At 32.1% G+C, this 17,884-nt stretch overlaps 1 protein-coding gene across 1 annotated transcript; it reads right to left on the bottom strand.

The window, feature by feature from the left end:
• Positions 1-13,850: 13,850 nt before the first annotated feature.
• On the bottom strand, positions 13,851-16,735 carry LOC138937013 (uncharacterized). The gene is made up of 6 exons (XM_070302861.1): positions 16,528-16,735; positions 15,162-15,398; positions 14,909-15,070; positions 14,642-14,841; positions 14,420-14,582; positions 13,851-14,051 (listed from the first exon to the last, which is right to left on the bottom strand). Exons 1-6 carry the CDS (start codon positions 16,733-16,735, stop codon positions 13,930-13,932), a joined length of 1,092 nt encoding a protein of 363 aa, XP_070158962.1. The 3' UTR covers positions 13,851-13,929.
• Between the last annotated feature and the right edge of the window lie 1,149 nt (positions 16,736-17,884).

The raw sequence follows: 17,884 nt of genomic DNA, 5'->3' as shown, positions 1-17,884 counted from the left end.
ACTATGTATGTTGTGTGAAATGAAATCAGGTCCATAAATTTCAATTGATTTCTTAATAAAGATGTAACGGGGTTACTTTTCGCGAGCGCGGATGAGCTCGGTCGGGATGAGGGCTCGTGAAAAAGTGAGACACACGAAAAGATTGAGTTAAAAGGTATCGTCTTTATTTGCCTCTTTCGACAATGGTCGATTTACAATAGATTATGTAATGTTAGCGCGCGGCGGATGATGTAACGCGCTAGATGTAATGCGCGTTCGGTATTCGGTGCGCGCTGTTCGATACATCGAACCGCTTACGATATTCGTACGGCAAAGCCGTGTTTATTTTGACGGCACGTGAAACGCGCAAGAAACCGGGCGCGGTCGTTCGACGCGTATTTATTTTGACGGCGCGCGAGACGCGCAAGAAACAGGGCGCGGTCGGCCGGCGCGTGTACGGCAAGGCCGTGTTTATTTTGACGGCGCGCGGAATACAATGGGATATTAGGCGACAGGTATTTCGGCGCGGTGATTATAATTCGCAAGTATCGTAAAACGGTTTTAATCGTTGTCGCGGGATTATGCGCGTATTCCCAGTGGTAGGGGGAATGCGATCGGAGATCGAGTACCCTCGACCGGGCCGAGAACTCTCTGTCCCTGCTTCCGTCCGCGGAATCGAGGACAGCGCGGCGGAGTCGAGAAAACTCGACGGGGCAGCGAACTCGCAAACCCACGGTCCGGCTGGCTGGAGCGGTTGGATAATAGACCGTAATCTAGGAGAGCGGCGAACACTCCGCTCTCGTCGAGTTAGTCGGATTTGTGTCAGAATTTCGGAGACGGCACGGAAACCGAGAATGCTCGGCGGAGGCTGCGAACACGTCAACCTCACGTTCCGTCGTTGCTGCGAATTGCGGGATCGGTTCTGGTATCGTATCTCGGAGCGTACTGCTCGAGCGGATTCAGGAATCGTTCTGGTAATGAGATGCCGAAACGCTGTCTTTTTATACCCGAGCGTCTATCGGTAATTGCGTCGTGCGCCCCCGGGTGGGGATAACGACGCGTTGTTTTCGGCGGGTAATTACGGTAAATGCGCCGCTTCCCCTGGGCGAAACAACGCGGCGTTTCGGCAGGTGACGCTCGCGATCTTTCGGCAGCGTTCGGCTGTGCTCGGGCTTGTCGTATAACGGCGTAACGGCGGCCGTATAACGGTCGTACGTCGTACGTTTGTTTTATCGCAACGGCGATAATTTAAGTATTAAAAAGGGCGCTAGGTGCCTCTGCCACTGCCCAGCTGGTGTTCGCCAGGCGGCAGACTTCCGGCTGGCTACTTGCCGGGTAACGATGGGGGGTAGGGGGTGCATCGTTACAAAGAATTTTATTAGATCTTCGGCATATGAAATATAATTTTCAAATTTTGTGTAGTGATTACTTATCAATATTGAGCTGGCTAAACTTAGCGTAAGAAAATTATTATATTCTTTCAATGGTATTATTTTCTTCAAAACTATTGAACCTGTATATAATAGAAAAAGTCTAAACTCGGTTGCCTTAAACCTTTTACATTCATTTATTGGCCGAGTTTTTCTTGCAAATTCACAAGGAATATATTTTTTTAAGAGCTGAAGATTGTCGCTAATTTTATTAATACTCGAAGCACATAATTTATGGGGAGGCTTGCCACATATCCATCCATAACGCTTACCACATAACAATTTTTTTGTTGCACCTAATAGAAGATTATGCATATAATCTAAAGGTACGTTGTCAATCATATTAAGATTGAGAATTTGAAGCCGAAGTGTTTCTTTTGTATGATGTTCGACTTGAAGGGTATTTCTAAATGAATGATCTGATCTTTTTCTATAATTCTCAGTTTCAACACCGCATAAAACATTATTAACCATGTCCCCTTCCTGATCACACTTCGTACATGAAAAATAACCTGAATGGCTTTTAACAGATAAAATAAGAAATTTGGCTGGGGTATCACAAATTAACATTGAAATTTTGAATTTACATAAAACAGATTGTATCATTATTCCATTTGACAATTCTATACATCTACAAATTTCTTTAAAAATTCACTGGCTTCGGGTTTTTCACTTCCATAATATAAAGCTATTATAAATATTTGTTTTTTCAGATTTTTAATTGATTTAACTGTATCCAAAATTGGCCAAAAGGAACTTGATGTGCTTTTTGTTAAAGGCAGCCCATCAATGTTAACTGCGAGAAAAAATTCCGTGTTTTGATCAACAATTATATTATGCTTCAAACTTAAAGAATTTAATGACTTGTGTATACCAAAATAATGAAATGAATTATTTACAGAATTAGATTTGCGAGGTGTTCTTAAAATTGTACGTGGATCAGCTGGTAAGATATTAGTCAACGATGGTTCTTCACGTAGTATATCTAATAACTGTTTAAATGCAGTTAAACTAATATTTCTGTCAATGGACCATTTTCCTAATTTTGTGGATAAAGATTCCCTCGGTTTTGCAAATAATGGAAGTGAGTTACTGGTGTCATTACGTTGCTGTAAATCACTAAGAGATGAATAATCATTCTGTTCCAAATTATTGCCTTGACTATTTAATAAAATGTTATTATTATTTGGAAGAACAATTTCATTATCAACATTACTCTTATATATTTTTTCACAATTCTGATTATAATATTGATCTGAGATTATTTCATGATTTGCTAATTGATTTGTTTCACTAATCGTTGCTAATGACAGACTAAGTCTTTCATTAACTTTCCGACACAATTTTTCTCTGTGACTTTTTTTATTTGGCATTTTGAATTACCTTCAATGAGACACAAAGTCCGAAATTAATAGATGAAAAGTGCAGTAAAAAGATTTATCGATCCGAATATAATGAGGTTGAACGTAGTATCCTAAAATATAAAACAATTCATGTTTATTTATAGAAACTTTATAGGATAGCTGAAACGAACAATATTAGAAAGGGGATTAAAACTTCATATAGTAAATTGTTTGAATACGTCTGAACTTATACTTATATTTATAAATTATAAATAAGCAATATAGATTTTATCACTTATATGTATAGTATTAAGTGTACATCTCATAGAATTATTAACATTTCATATTAACAAATTTACTAAATTGGAATTTAAGAAATAAATTACATGTGCTTTTCAAACGTTTTAAGTTTGATTACGCGGTGAATCATATACTTAGCTGGAAATTGTTTTTAAACTTGTTGCTTCTAATAATTTTTCTTTGTATTAATTAAATTAATTAATGGTATTAGACTAATATATTGATAGATTAAGAAATTAATATGAAGAAAAAGTATTATGTTGTAACAATGCTTAAAAATGAAGCTATAAACCAACTTATAAATGAAATAATATAGGACGTAGTACGGGACTTACCTTAATTTAAATGAAACTGTATACTGCCTGCTACTATTCCACGAAATAGTTGTTTTCATACAATGCACAAATATACTTTAAACAAATTAAAACGTCGTACAAGTCGTTTTGCGTAGTTTTTCAAAGCGTGGCGTGTTGCGTGAAAGACGTACGTGAGACGAGACGAAGAACCCGAGCCAAAGAGAGAAGTGAAAACAAGTGAAAACTGACTCTCAGTGACTCCCAACTCTCACGCAGGTTGTGTTGCCAGAAACGGATCCCGGCTCACACGCACCCAATCAGAGAAGCAGAGTGCTCTGCGCAGTACATGTACAGGGTTCTCTGATTATGTGCGTGTGAGCCGGGATTCGTTTCTGGCAACACAGCCACGCAGCGCAACAAACTCCACCATTAGTAGAGATATACATCGTAATTGGTTTACGATTTTTATGGCGCTAAAATTAAAAGAATAATATTTATTAGCGTTAAAGCGCATAGCTCGCTGCAGTACTATTCAGTGTATAATTACTTTTTAATATTTACAAAAAGTGTATAATTATAATAGCTTTTGCTTATTGTCAATATATATATTTCGCTTAAAATAATAAAATTTTATAACTAAACAAAACGAACTAAACAAATTAATTTAAAAGAGAATTTAAATTTAATTAAATTAATCAAAATAAATCAAATTCAATTCAATCCAAATAAAATAATATTTCATGCAAAAGAATTTGGCGCTGCTACACCGAATAATACGTCCGCTTGAACTTGGCGCGAGACACGACCGTATTTCTTGATTCATATGATCATACAATTCACACGTATATCCAATTTCGTATATCCTATGTATTATACGTTTCTGGAAGTACTGCACATATCAAATGTGTATGTATATTAGATGTACAGTGGATATTCAATATGCGTATATCCGTTTTTCGCGTATCCTACGCATATACGTTTTTGGAGCTTCTACGTATATCCATTGCGCATGTACATAAGATGTACTATAGATATTCAATATTTGTATATCCGTTTTCGTATATCCTGCGTATATGCGTTTTTGGATCTCCTACGTATATCCATTTCCTATGTTCATAAGACATATTACGGACATCCAATATTCGTATATCCGTTTTTGTATGTTTCCTATGTCTACACGTTTTTGGAGCCTCTACGTATATCCATATATACATATATGTACATAAAGCATATTACGCATGTCCATTATTTGTAAATCCGATTTCATATATCCTATGTATATATGTTTCTAGAAGTACTGTACATATCAAATGCGTATGTATATTAGATGTACTATGAATATCCAATATTTGTATATCCGTTTTTCGCGTATCCTACGCATATACGTTTTTGGAGCTTCTACGTATATCCATTGCGCATGTACATAAGATGTACTATAGATATTCAATATTTGTATATCCGTTTTCGTATATCCTGCGTATATGCGTTTTTGGATCTCCTACGTATATCCATTTCCTATGTTCATAAGACATATTACGGACATCCAATATTCGTATATCCGTTTTTGTATGTTTCCTATGTCTACACGTTTTTGGAGCCTCTACGTATATCCATATATACATATATGTACATAAAGCATATTACGCATGTCCATTATTTGTAAATCCGATTTCATATATCCTATGTATATATGTTTCTAGAAGTACTGTACATATCAAATGCGTATGTATATTAGATGTACTATGAATATCCAATATTTGTATACCCGTTTTTTGTATATCCTACGTATATTACGTTTTTGGAGCTTCTATGTATATCCATTGCGCATGTACATAAGATGTACTATAGATATTCAATATTCGTATATCCGTTTTCATATATTTTACGTATATGCGTTTTTGGAGCTTCTACGTATATCTATTGCGCATGTACATAAGATATACTATAGATATTCAATATTCGTATATCCGTTTTCGTATATCCTACGTATATGCGTTTTTGAATCTTCTACGTATATCTATATTTGTGTGTACATAAGATGTACTATGGACATCTCATTCACGTATATATATTTCTGGACATCCTATGTATATGTACGAGATTTAATAGATGTACTTTGAATCTTACGGATATCCTATGTACATTCAAGGGACTTCTGTGCTGACTGGGTATATACTATATACTAATATGTTGTAGATATTATTTAATTTTATTTCCGTGCAGTCTAGACAAAAATATAAATATGATAATAAAATATTATATAAAAATATAATATTCCAAATTTCTTTTTTTTAAATTATATCTTTAAAGCAATTCCTAAATAGAAAACAACATAAAGACTTTTGTATAAAAAATTCTAACATAAATTTGATCTTCAAATAGAATTTAGAATGACTGTATACACATAAAACATAAACATACACATTATATATGATGCACATAGTATTTAATACTCATACAATATTTTTGTTATAAATAAATGGACAGATATGGGCAAAAAAAGAAAGGAAGAGAGAGAGAGAGAGAGAGAGAGAGAGAGAGAGAATAGGAATGAGTAAGCGAAGGAATGGCTGTAAAACGATATATCGATTGATAATTCACATCAGTCACTAAACATTAGTGAGCATAAAGTATTGCTATGGAGAAAGATATAACTATTCCCTTTTTTTCTTACTTTTAGCACGTGTACAGACACTTGCTCAGTTACATTCATGTCTTCTTTCTCTCTTTGCCCATTCTTCTATGTCCATCTCTTTCTTATCCGAGCATACTATATGTGTGTTATATATTATCTATATGTATATATATGTTTGTGTATATATAATAATAACTTAAAATTTATTAAAATATCATTAATCTTTTGCTTATTTGTATATTTCACTGAAAATTGATTATATTTATTTTGCAATAGTAGTTGTGTCACAGTAGTTAGTTAGCCAGAGGCGATCAATTCGTGAGCTGGTTCTTGAAAGAAATATTTCCCACCAAATGCGTTTTACATGTGCGCTTTGGTTGAAGAATATATCCCAGAAGCGATCAATTCGTGAACTGGTTGTCGAAAGAAATATTTCTCATCAAAAACGTTTTGCATGTGCGCTCTGGTTATTAAAAATATATTTTATCCCAAAGGCGATTTTTATTCGTGTGCTGGTTGGTTTAAAAAATATGTTATTCTAGGAGCGGTTTGCATGTGCACTCTGGTTATTAAAAAACTATTTTATCCCAGAGGCGATTTTTATTCGTGTGCTGGTTGTTTTAAAAAATATTTTATTCCAGAAGCGGTTTGCATGTGCGCTCTGGTTATTAAAAATATATTTGATCCCAGAGGCGATTTTTATTCGTGTGCTGGTTGCTTTCAAAAATATTTTATTCCAGAAGCGGTTTGCATGTGCGCCCTAGTTATTAAAAATATATTTTATCCCAGAGGCGATTTTTATTCGTATGCTGGTTGGTTTAAAAAATATTTCATATCATATCCGGTTTGTGCATGAATATTCTGGTTATTAAAAAACAATTATTCCAGAATTTAAAGAAACTTCCGTTTTTGAAAGACTAAGTGTGCAATATCTGGTATTCCTTCATATGATTGCAACCAATCATATATGGTAATAAAAGCTTACAAATTATTGGAAGGAATTAATATTATAATTCCTGGCGATGTATTTTTTTCTTTTTTTAATGGCACCAAATTTCGCGTATATAATAGTCTATCAGACTGTGTACATACAAGTTGGTAGCTAAAGAGAGAAAATACATCTTCGTTATTAGGAGGTAATCCTTATGAGAAAAAATATTCCAAGGATGTAAAGATCTTTACATACTCGAATATGAGGAAACGGTTTCGTAATATTATAGGAAGCACTAAACTGCTGCTTTTTTTTAAAGTGATAAGAAATTATGATTAAAAAAATCTATCCTGATACTCGTAACAATATGGTCAGAAAAAAGATGCCTCAATCTTGTTTGCAAATTATAATCGCAGATATGAAAATAATAAATAATATATTTGGGTTGCGTTCTCACAAAAATTGTCGATGAAGGAGCCCTTTGTATATTATAAATATCCCAAATATTGTTATTATAAATATCCCAAACAATCATAAAATTTTGTTGCGATGTTTTGCGGACAGAGTATTTATGTGTTTGCATTTATAAATATTTATATTAATATTTATATAAATGTAACTTTTAATATATGCATACTTATGTCATAAGAATATATAAACATTCACTTTTATAGTGAAGAAGTTTATATATTGTTGCGTCCCTGCGGGTCGTCTGTGACCGTTATTCCTGAATCTGCTGTACCCGTCTGCGGAAGAACGTTGCTAAGGGTTGTTGTTAAACAACGGCGTTCATCTGGAGAGAGATCGGCTATCTTAGAGTCTCGCGACGGATGCCATTCCGGGCGGACGTATTCGAGATTACGATAACCGTGTTCTGTGTTCCTTGTATAATAGTGTTCTGCGTTGTTATATTAAAGTTCCTTTCGTTCTTTCAAAGGAGTGTTAATTATTTACATCGCGGTACGCGAGTACCGGTTGTGTCACGCGGATTCGAGTTATATCGATTTTGATCCACGGACGCAACAATATTACTAATTAGTTCTCAATCATATCAATTATATCGATATACTATCGATGATAAAGATTTATCATCATATTCAAAATTATATGTATAATATATTTATATCCATATATAATATATTTTAAAATATTATAATATATTTACCATAGTTCAATTTTCTCGAACTGTACTGCATAAATTGTAATCCAGCAAATCAAGATATGATTGTTATACATACATATAACATGTACATAATTAAAGTGCACATGTTACATCTATGTTATATGGCAGATATGTTCGATGTTTGCTGGGTATATGAGCAATATTATAGATTTGTATTCAAAATATTTATGCGACACAAACAGATATCTATGTAAAGTCGTTGCTTCGACGAAACGATAGAACAGAAATAGAGTAGAAATTCAACATATTTTCTGTCTCTACATATTTAACACAATGCGAAAAGCTTATATTTGATTGTTCTTTCCAAAGTATGCACATATCCTTGACTCCATTACTCTACATAATGATATCGGTAATGTAACTATAAAGCGTTGGTAATATACCGACACTTTTAGTTACACTTAGATGAGGGCGTTCACCCGTCGGAGTTCGCCCGTCGCTCCGGCATCCTCTTAATATCCAATTAGAAATATATTTCCCAGGAATGGAAGCATTTTCAGAAAGTCGTCGTGATAATTGTGCTAATGGTTTTTTTTCACCCCCAAGAGATCTTTTTATTTTCCCCAGCAAATTTTCAAAATCAAACGCACTTATATCATATAATGCCCCATTAAAATTTCTAACAGCATCTGGAAGATGAACAAGATTATAAACATTGTAAATTTTTGAGTTTGTTCCAAAGAACTCATCAAAAGTCTTAACAAATTCTATCAGTAAAACCTGTGCATAATTGCATAATTGTACTAAGTTCGGATGTGAAAGAATAAATATAGAAATATGAAAAATTTTAAAATGTTTTATATGATTATTTGAAATAATTCCCTTCAAAACAAAAAGTGAAGAATACAAGAGAAATTGGCGTAGTTCAGTAGCTTTCCATTTTTTTATTTTATTCAAATTTTATGGTTTCCTCGAAAAATCTACAGGAATGTATTTGTGCAATTCTAATCTTTTGGATAAGATAATAATTCTTCTTACATCTAATTTACAAAAATAATTATTTTATTGCACTATTTGAAAAAGCATTCTTCTCATAACTCCTAAATAAACTAAATACATTGGATCTAATATGAATTTTGTAACCATAGGAAAATTAATGTCTGTTAAAGGAGAAATATCATTGTCATGCGTTTGTAGCAAAAAACTCTCATCTGTTCTTATTTGAACATCGATTTCATTAAATATTGTTGCGCCAAACGGATGTGTTCCTTTTTGTGTGCATCTTTCGCAACCATAAAAACCATTATGACCTTTACTTATTTTAACAAAAACTCTAGCTGGTGTTTTACAAATAAAGCCTAAAACCGTAACTGAATACAGTTTTGTATCGATAGCTAGGCCAACATCACAAAGATTTTTGTACTCTTGTATAAAATGTCATAGATATTCATCTGGAGGTTTAGATTGGCCGCAGTATACAGCAACAATGAAAGGGTCAAGTTTACAAAATGATTGATCTATTTTGCAAAGTACCGGCCAAAATTGAATTGATGAACTATTGGCTAATGGCAGCCAATCAATATTAACAAATAAATTTATTTCTTGTAACGATTTCAATAATATTGTAGTACTTTTACAAAGATTGGCAATTCCAAAATGACAATATTTTCCACTACACATATCAAGAACAGAAGTTATTCTTAGTGTTTTTAATAAAGTCCTAGCATCAGTAAATTCAATAAGATTGTATTTCTTTAATATATTCCAGGTAGCATAACGGCGTCAATTAGACGTCTTTTTTACGTACGTTTTCGTCAGGATTTACGTCAAACTGACGGTTAGTATGACGTCTAAATGACCCTATACTGACGGCCATTTGTCACAGCATAAATGACATCATCGGATGACATTAGTATGACGTCATAATTATTTTAAAATTGCCTTAAAAATAACGTTAAATTCAAAAAGATACGTGTGTGTGTACCATATTTCTTTTGTTAATTAAGAATTTTAAAAAGTCGAAAATATTTAAACAAAATTTTATTTATTTATTATACATATGTATGTTTTACAATATTTAGACTTGTGTACTTTACAAAATAGACTTTCAAATGATAACAAAATGGCTGAGCATCTAATGCAGACTCTACCTATACAGGGTGACCCATTTTAACTTAGGCAGCCAAATAACTCGAAAAATAAGCACACTACGAAAAAATGTTTAGAATCAAAATTTTGTCATTTCGAGGGGGACGTACAATGACGTTAAAATGAGCCCCCCCACCCCTTCCCCTGGGCGGTGAGGGGGGGGCAAGTTTGAAATCTTAAATGGGAATCCCTATTTTTTATTGCATATTCGGAATCTTTGGCTAAAAACACATACAATTTGTCTGAAACATTTTTCTCGATTCATGATAGATGGCGCTGTAATCGACGAAATTCAATTTCTTCGATTTCTCTTACTGAGAACCCATGCTTACGATTCTGCAATAAATTAACAATAAAAATACCACGTTTTCATTGTTAATACTCGAAATTAGTCTTAAAACAAACTTCTCATTATTTTTTATTACTCATTAATTACTTCTCAAGAAACTGCTTTTAGCGTAACCTGCCCTTTAGGCAACTTGAATGGTGCAAAGTACCGAGACATTTTGGACTTTCCATCTGATGGAGTTCCTCTAAGTATCCCTCCAAAATTTTGTCCATTTAGTGCCAAAGTCACAAGTGTTTATGTATTTTTTTAACATTTGTACTCTGATAAAATTCTGGTAAAATGGCAAATTATACGCTTACAGAAGTAGTCGATATTCTTATAACCTTTGGCGAATGTGGTAGAAATTACAGACTTACTGCCCGTACTTATGCGGAGCGATTCCCAAATCGCCGCCATCCTACTGATCAACAAATTATAAACATTGAAAGGAGATCTCGTAATAATCCACTTCATCGCGAAAGGCGAAGGAATAGACTTCATAATATGAGAAGTAATTAATGAGTAATAAAAAATAATGAGAAGTTTGTTTTAAGACTAATTTCGAGTATTAACAATGAAAACGTGGTATTTTTATTGTTAATTTATTGCAGAATCGTAAGCATGGGTTCTCAGTAAGAGAAATCGAAGAAATTGAATTTCGTCGATTACAGCGCCATCTATCATGAATCGAGAAAAATGTTTCAGACAAATTGTATGTGTTTTTAGCCAAAGATTCCGAATATGCAATAAAAAATAGGGGTTCCCATTTAAGATTTCAAACTTGCCCCCCCTCACCGCCCAGGGGAAGGGGTGGGGGGGCTCATTTTAACGTCATTGTACGTCCCCCTCGAAATGACAAAATTTTGATTCTAAACATTTTTTCGTAGTGTGCTTATTTTTCGAGTTATTTGGCTGCCTAAGTTAAAATGGGTCACCCTGTATAAACGGCAACGATAAAATAAATTCTTATTTGTAGCATTTATCTATTTTATAGCACAGCCTTTAATAAAAAAAAATTCAACTTTTGTCTTAAATTTAATTTAAGATAAGTGAGTTTAAAATATCTTTATTCAAGTATTATAAATATGAAACACACATATATGTGTATTATATATTTAAGTGTTATATGTGAAAATATAATTTTACTTGTATATATACCATTTCAATTAATGAAAACATAATTTTAAGCTCACTTATCTTAGTTTTTAACAGAGTATACATGTTTCTTTAAAATAAAATTTTTTTAAAAATAAAAGTTAATATTTTATTCAAAATGTTATTCTTCTTTTATTTTAACGTTTTGCTCTAATATTTTTACCATATTTTCTTAATATGTATGAATAATAGGAAAAGAAACCCAACAATTATCAAAAGGAAACACAATGCACTTTGCAAGTATATCATGAAAAGGCCATATATCAGATTCATGTGTTAAAATTTTTACAACGTAAATATTTAATTCTTTTGAATCTAGGGGATACTTATACAAAGAATCGTAAGATGTGAAGTATTTTCCAACAACAAATATTTCTTGTAGACTTATAACATTTTGAATTTGAATGAGCATATTATTTTTCATTAAACAATACGAATTTACACTTGAATAAGAATGTGTGGTAATAGTAAAATCTCCATGTTTAAATTTTTTAAATTGCTTACAGAAAACGCTTCTAAATTTTTCAAGTAATGGACTCAAATTATCTTCTACAGCATGAATAAACTGTTTTTCTATGATAGGTAAATTATTCTTTAATGCTGCATTCATTTCGTGTAATCTACGACCAATTTGTTGCAAAGGGTAATTAGGAGATTTTATTAAATTTTTAATCTGGCCAAGATAATTCTCGAACGGAAAACATGAAAATAAATCTAATGGCCCATAAATCTGCACATCATCAGCTAAATGACATAATATGTGTACATTATAGATTAAGAATTCTTGGCCGTATAATTGTTCACAATGTTTAACAAATATATTCAACAGTTCTTGTGGAAATGCACAACTAAATTTTGATATAAATTTTGCAGATATTAAAATTGATATCGCAGTATGAAAAAATAAATAATTCTCATAAACGGCTGTATCGACTATATTTTTTAGTACAAGGGGTCCTAAATGTAATAAAAACGTACGGAACTTTGTCGCTTTCCACCTTGGAAGCTCATGAAGTGTTCTGGGTTTTCTATTAAATTCTAACGGTATATATGATTTTAAGGATTCTAAGTGCTCTGATAAAATATTCACCTTACGACCAGATAATGGTGTTGCCAACGCACCACTTATCCAAAAATTTAATAATTTTCGCATTACTCCTAAGCAACAAGCATGCATATAATCAATTGGAAAAACAGTGACCATTCCGATTCCTAATTTAACTAAAGGAGAGATTCCGATATGGTGATCCTCATCTTGTTGGTTAACAAAAGAAACATTTGTTCTTTTCGGTGCAGATATATCTTTAAGTACAACTCGATTTTGTATATACTGTCCTTGTATCACACATTTTTCGCAACATGAATAGCCAGTATGGGATTTTATACACTTTATGAATGCTCTAGCAGGTGCATCGCACACAAAACTGTGGATAGCAATGTGATACCTTTTGTTATTGATTTCAATACCTTCTTGCAACAAATATAGAAGTTCGTTAATAAAATCTTCTAGAAATAATTCTAAAGGCTGTGGTTTTGATCTACCGCAAAATATACCAATAGCAAAGGGATTACTTTTAAAATTTTTTACTAGTCCTAAAATCGGCCAGAATTGTAAATTTGAACTGTTAAATAGGGGAAGTCCATCAATATTAAAACTGATATCTAACTTATTTCCAAAATTTTCTGTTATATGCGATAAAATATATTTTAAAATATTTTTCAGACCAAAATAATAAAAATGCCCATTATTGAGTTGTTTTGTTTTAATATTTCTTGGCGTTTCTAATAACGTTCTGGAGTCTAAAGGCAATTCATGATGAAAAACGTGTAATACGTGTAATAAACCAGTAATTGCTGAATGTGTGACATTAAAATTAAGAGCCCACTGCCTTAAGCTTGAGTTTAAACATGGCTGAGAAACTGTACTATTTAAATTTATATTTAAATCAGATGAAACTAAAGTGTTGTCAGACAACGTTAGCGATAAACTTGCATCGTAATTACTGGACACATTATTTTTAAGTATATTATTAATATCGTTATTTTCATTTTCACTATTAAGTGAAATATTCCCATGTGATATATTTGACACATTATTATCAAGTGCATCATCATTATTATTATTTTCATATATGCTATTAAGTGAAATATTCTTATGTGTTATGTTGGGTTCCTTATCACAAATTTGAAGTGTTTTACGAACAGTTAGTGCAATTCTACGATAAAATTGGCGTTTACTTACAATAGATTTCAACTTATACCTAATTTTTTCGGGCATTTTCTCTCGTTTTCTTCATACGATCTTGAGCATGCTTCAGCCAAACCTTTATTGCATCTTCTATTTCTTTATCGGTTGTATTGGTAACGCTTCTTTTGATTGCACCTAAGAAATATCAAGTTTGCCTTCAAATTTAAGCCATATTATAAATTATATTAAAAGATTTAAAATAGCTAGTAAATTAGATGATAAGTTTAATTCAAATTAAAATGTAGAATTTCTAAGATTTAAATAAGTAACAATAAAAAAATTTTTAGCAATAAAGTTTTAATTAAGGATTTGTTTAAAAGTGGATTTAAATGTAAATTTATATAAATTTATAAATTGAATTTTATTTAAGTTATGTACAAATTGCCCGTCATTCTTATTAATTAAAATTTATAAGAATTATATACGGTAAATTACATCAAATTAAAGAAAAAAACCAAATGCCCATTTATGCATACAAAAAATAAATTTAAAAATACACTTACCCACAATTAAAATTTTCAGGGATAAATCTGAGAAGGCTCTTTTCTGTGAACGTTTGCCGTAATAATTAAAATTTATCGCCACAGCATCAGTCAAAATATATTTCAAAATTCTATTTGTTTTGCTTGGTACATGATTTCCACCCAGACTAGCCAAATATGCCGACTGAAAAGAAATTACATTATCTACGTGCTATGGTATCAAATGCTATTGCGTATACATACCAAAGCTATATTATCATCATTATTTGCTTTCAAGTAAACATCTAACTGATCTAATTCCTCAACTGTGTTCAATGGAAATGAAAATGGTATTTTAGGCAATCCGGTCACATTGTTTACATTTTTTGTATTTTGTCTGTTCATCCATTGCAATATTTCATCATTCTGTTCCTTGACAGTAGCTATCAGGGAAACAAGTTTTTCTGAAAAATATTTCATTATAAAAACTGTTGACATTATATCTATTTTGACAAATCAGCTTTTACAAACCAAAATTATCCGCTGTATGAATAAATTGACGATGTGAACGTGGAGTCGTTGAAATGTTATTAACAGAATTACTTGCAGTACTTGCTACACTGGGGCTTATATTTTCACTTGTATTGAGAGTACTAATCGACAAAGGTGAATCAGAACGGGCCAAAGTAAAATCTGAAAATAAATGTAACAAATATTTATTTCTTCAAGGTAATATATAAAACAATAGAACACATATTTGAATATATGTAAAATAAAGAGATACCTTTCTCTAAATGTTTAGAAGCATTAAAATTTTTTTGTTTTACTAGGGGTGGTCTGGGTAATTGTTTCTCTCGTTGTTTTCCTCGTTCTTCCTCTTGTTCATCATCTGACGATGAATTATATATTTTTCTAGATATTCTTTTCCGTTTCTTACGTATACCTTCGTTTTCTTCTTCACTCTCCAAATTTGATATAATTTCTGACTGTTTTAGTTTCTCTCTTGTCTTTATAAGATCATCTGCAATTTAGAAAAAATGTAGAATAATAAATAAATATATATGTAAAATAAATAAATATATATATATATGTAGAATAAACAAATAAATTTATATAGAAAACTACCCAGACAGCACAAAACATCCTCAGGATCATCCTGAATATGTCCAGGACGGTTCAGGACATTTGTAGGATGTTTTAAGATATTATTATAAATATATTTATAAAAATTTAATATGCATACATAATTATTTTTACTTGTGTCGGCTATTTAATATAATTTAGAAATCTTAGGTATTATAATAAGTATAATTAATGTCCTATAAATGTCCACTGGATAACCCCTGGATGTCTGTAGGATATATCTGCCCTGTCTATTATATTGGATGTCTTTTGGATTTCCAGAGGACATATACATGTGCAATTAATTGTTAACATTAATTTCGTTTAATATTAATAATTGAATTTGATGCGCACATTTTCATATATCCAAAATTATTATTTATTTAATATTTCATGAGAAATGTTACTGTTCGCAACATTCCAAAAACTTTACAAACAATAGTATTCAACCGCTAGTTCGTTTGTTTACCGCTATGCGACACGCGAACTCGTATTTGAGATTTGGTCATGAGAATTATATAAAGCTTGCAAAGAGCAACTGACAAGAAATTATAAATGTAATTATTTTCTATTAGTTCAATCTTTGATGCAATCCCAACATAGGGAATTCAAATATTGGATTGTTTAGAAAATATTACACAACTCAAACGTGGGAGCCAAACCTAAAATATTCATATACAGCACGAAAGCCTCAAATATTAAAGAACGATCAACTATTTTTAATATTAGATTTTTAATATTGGCAGTAAATAACAAAACATAATTTTAATTCATATTTAAATTTTTAAATTTGCTCCTTGAAACATACGAAAAATATCCCTAACATATCCTATAAAAAACCTTAGGATGTTCCACAGCATCTCCCTGGATTCTCCAGAGGTTAATATATGGCTATCATTTACTCTTCCTCAGGACATCCAGAGGAGATCTGAGGATTACAATGGGATATCCTGAGGATATCCTACATGTATGTCCTGGATGCCCTTTGGACATCCTAAGGACATCCTTGTGCTGTCTGGGTAACTTACCACTTCTGTAAAAAATATGCGAAATATTGTGCAGTGTCCATTTTTCAGTATCAACTGTTTCCCCTGTTCTCAAAGCTTTATCAAATTTATTTTGATCTTTATACGGAGGCCAAAAAACTTCCTTTTTAAAAGGTGTAAGCCACGCACTGTTAACAGCAGCTACACCACCGCCGTGTTTCTCATCAAATTCTACAACAACATAAGCCATACTTCCCAGACAGCACAAGGATGTCCTTAGGACGTCCAAAGGGCATCCAGGACATACATGTAGGATATCCTCAGGATATCCCATTGTAATCCTCAGATCTCCTCTGGATGTCCTGAGGAAGAGTAAATGATAGCCGTATATTAACCTCTGGAGAATCCAGGGAGATCCTGTGGAACATCCTAAGGATTTTTATAGGATATGTTAAGGATATTTTTCGTATGTTTCAAGGAGCAAATTTTAAAATTTCAATATAAATTAAAATTATGTTTTGTTATTTACTGCCAATATTAAAAATCTAATATTAAAAATAGTTCACCGTTCTTTAATATTTGAGGCTTTCGTGCTGTACATGAATATTTTAGGTTTGGCTCCCGGGTTTGAGTTGTGTAATATTTTCTAAACAATCCAATATTTGAATTCCCTATGTTGGGATTGCATCAGAAATTGAACTGATAGAAAATAATTACATTTGTAATTTCCTGTCAGTTGCTCTTTGCAAGCTTTATATAATTCTCATGACCAAATCTCAAATACGAGTTCGCGTGTCGCATAGCGGTAAACAAACGAACTAGCGGTTAAATACTATTGTTTGTAAAGTTTTTGGAATGTTGCGAACGGTAACATTTCTCATGAAATATTAAATAAATAATAATTTTGGATATATGAAAATGTGCGCATCAAACTCAATTATTAATATTAAACGAAATTAACGTTAACAATTAATTGCACATGTATATGTCCTCTGGAAATCCAAAAGACATCCAATATAATAGACAGGGCAGATATATCCTATAGACATCCAGGGGTTATCCAGTGGACATTTATAGGACATTAATACTTATTATAATACTTAAGATTTCTAAATTATATAAAATAGCCGACACAACTAAAAATAATTATGTATGCATATTAAACTTTTATAAATATATTTATAATAATATCTTAAAACATCCTACAAATGTCCTGAACCGTCCTGGATATATTCAGAATGATCCTGAGGATGTTTTGTGCTGCCTGGGTTATTTTTGGATTATTTCGCCTGCAAAGACAAAGCATAGTATAATATACATATATGTATATATTTATGTATTACAAGATTAGACAGGTATTTTAATAAACTCACCTGTACGCTTGAAATCTTCTATCAAA

The sequence above is a fragment of the Polyergus mexicanus genome, unplaced genomic scaffold (genome assembly GCF_030449975.1).
Source record: "Polyergus mexicanus isolate NDT 795.1 unplaced genomic scaffold, iyPolMexi1.0 SCAF_10, whole genome shotgun sequence".
Taxonomy (NCBI): Eukaryota; Metazoa; Arthropoda; class Insecta; order Hymenoptera; family Formicidae; genus Polyergus; species Polyergus mexicanus.
The sequence above is the reverse complement of the archived record's forward strand: the minus strand, read 5'-3'. Positions and strand labels throughout refer to the sequence as shown.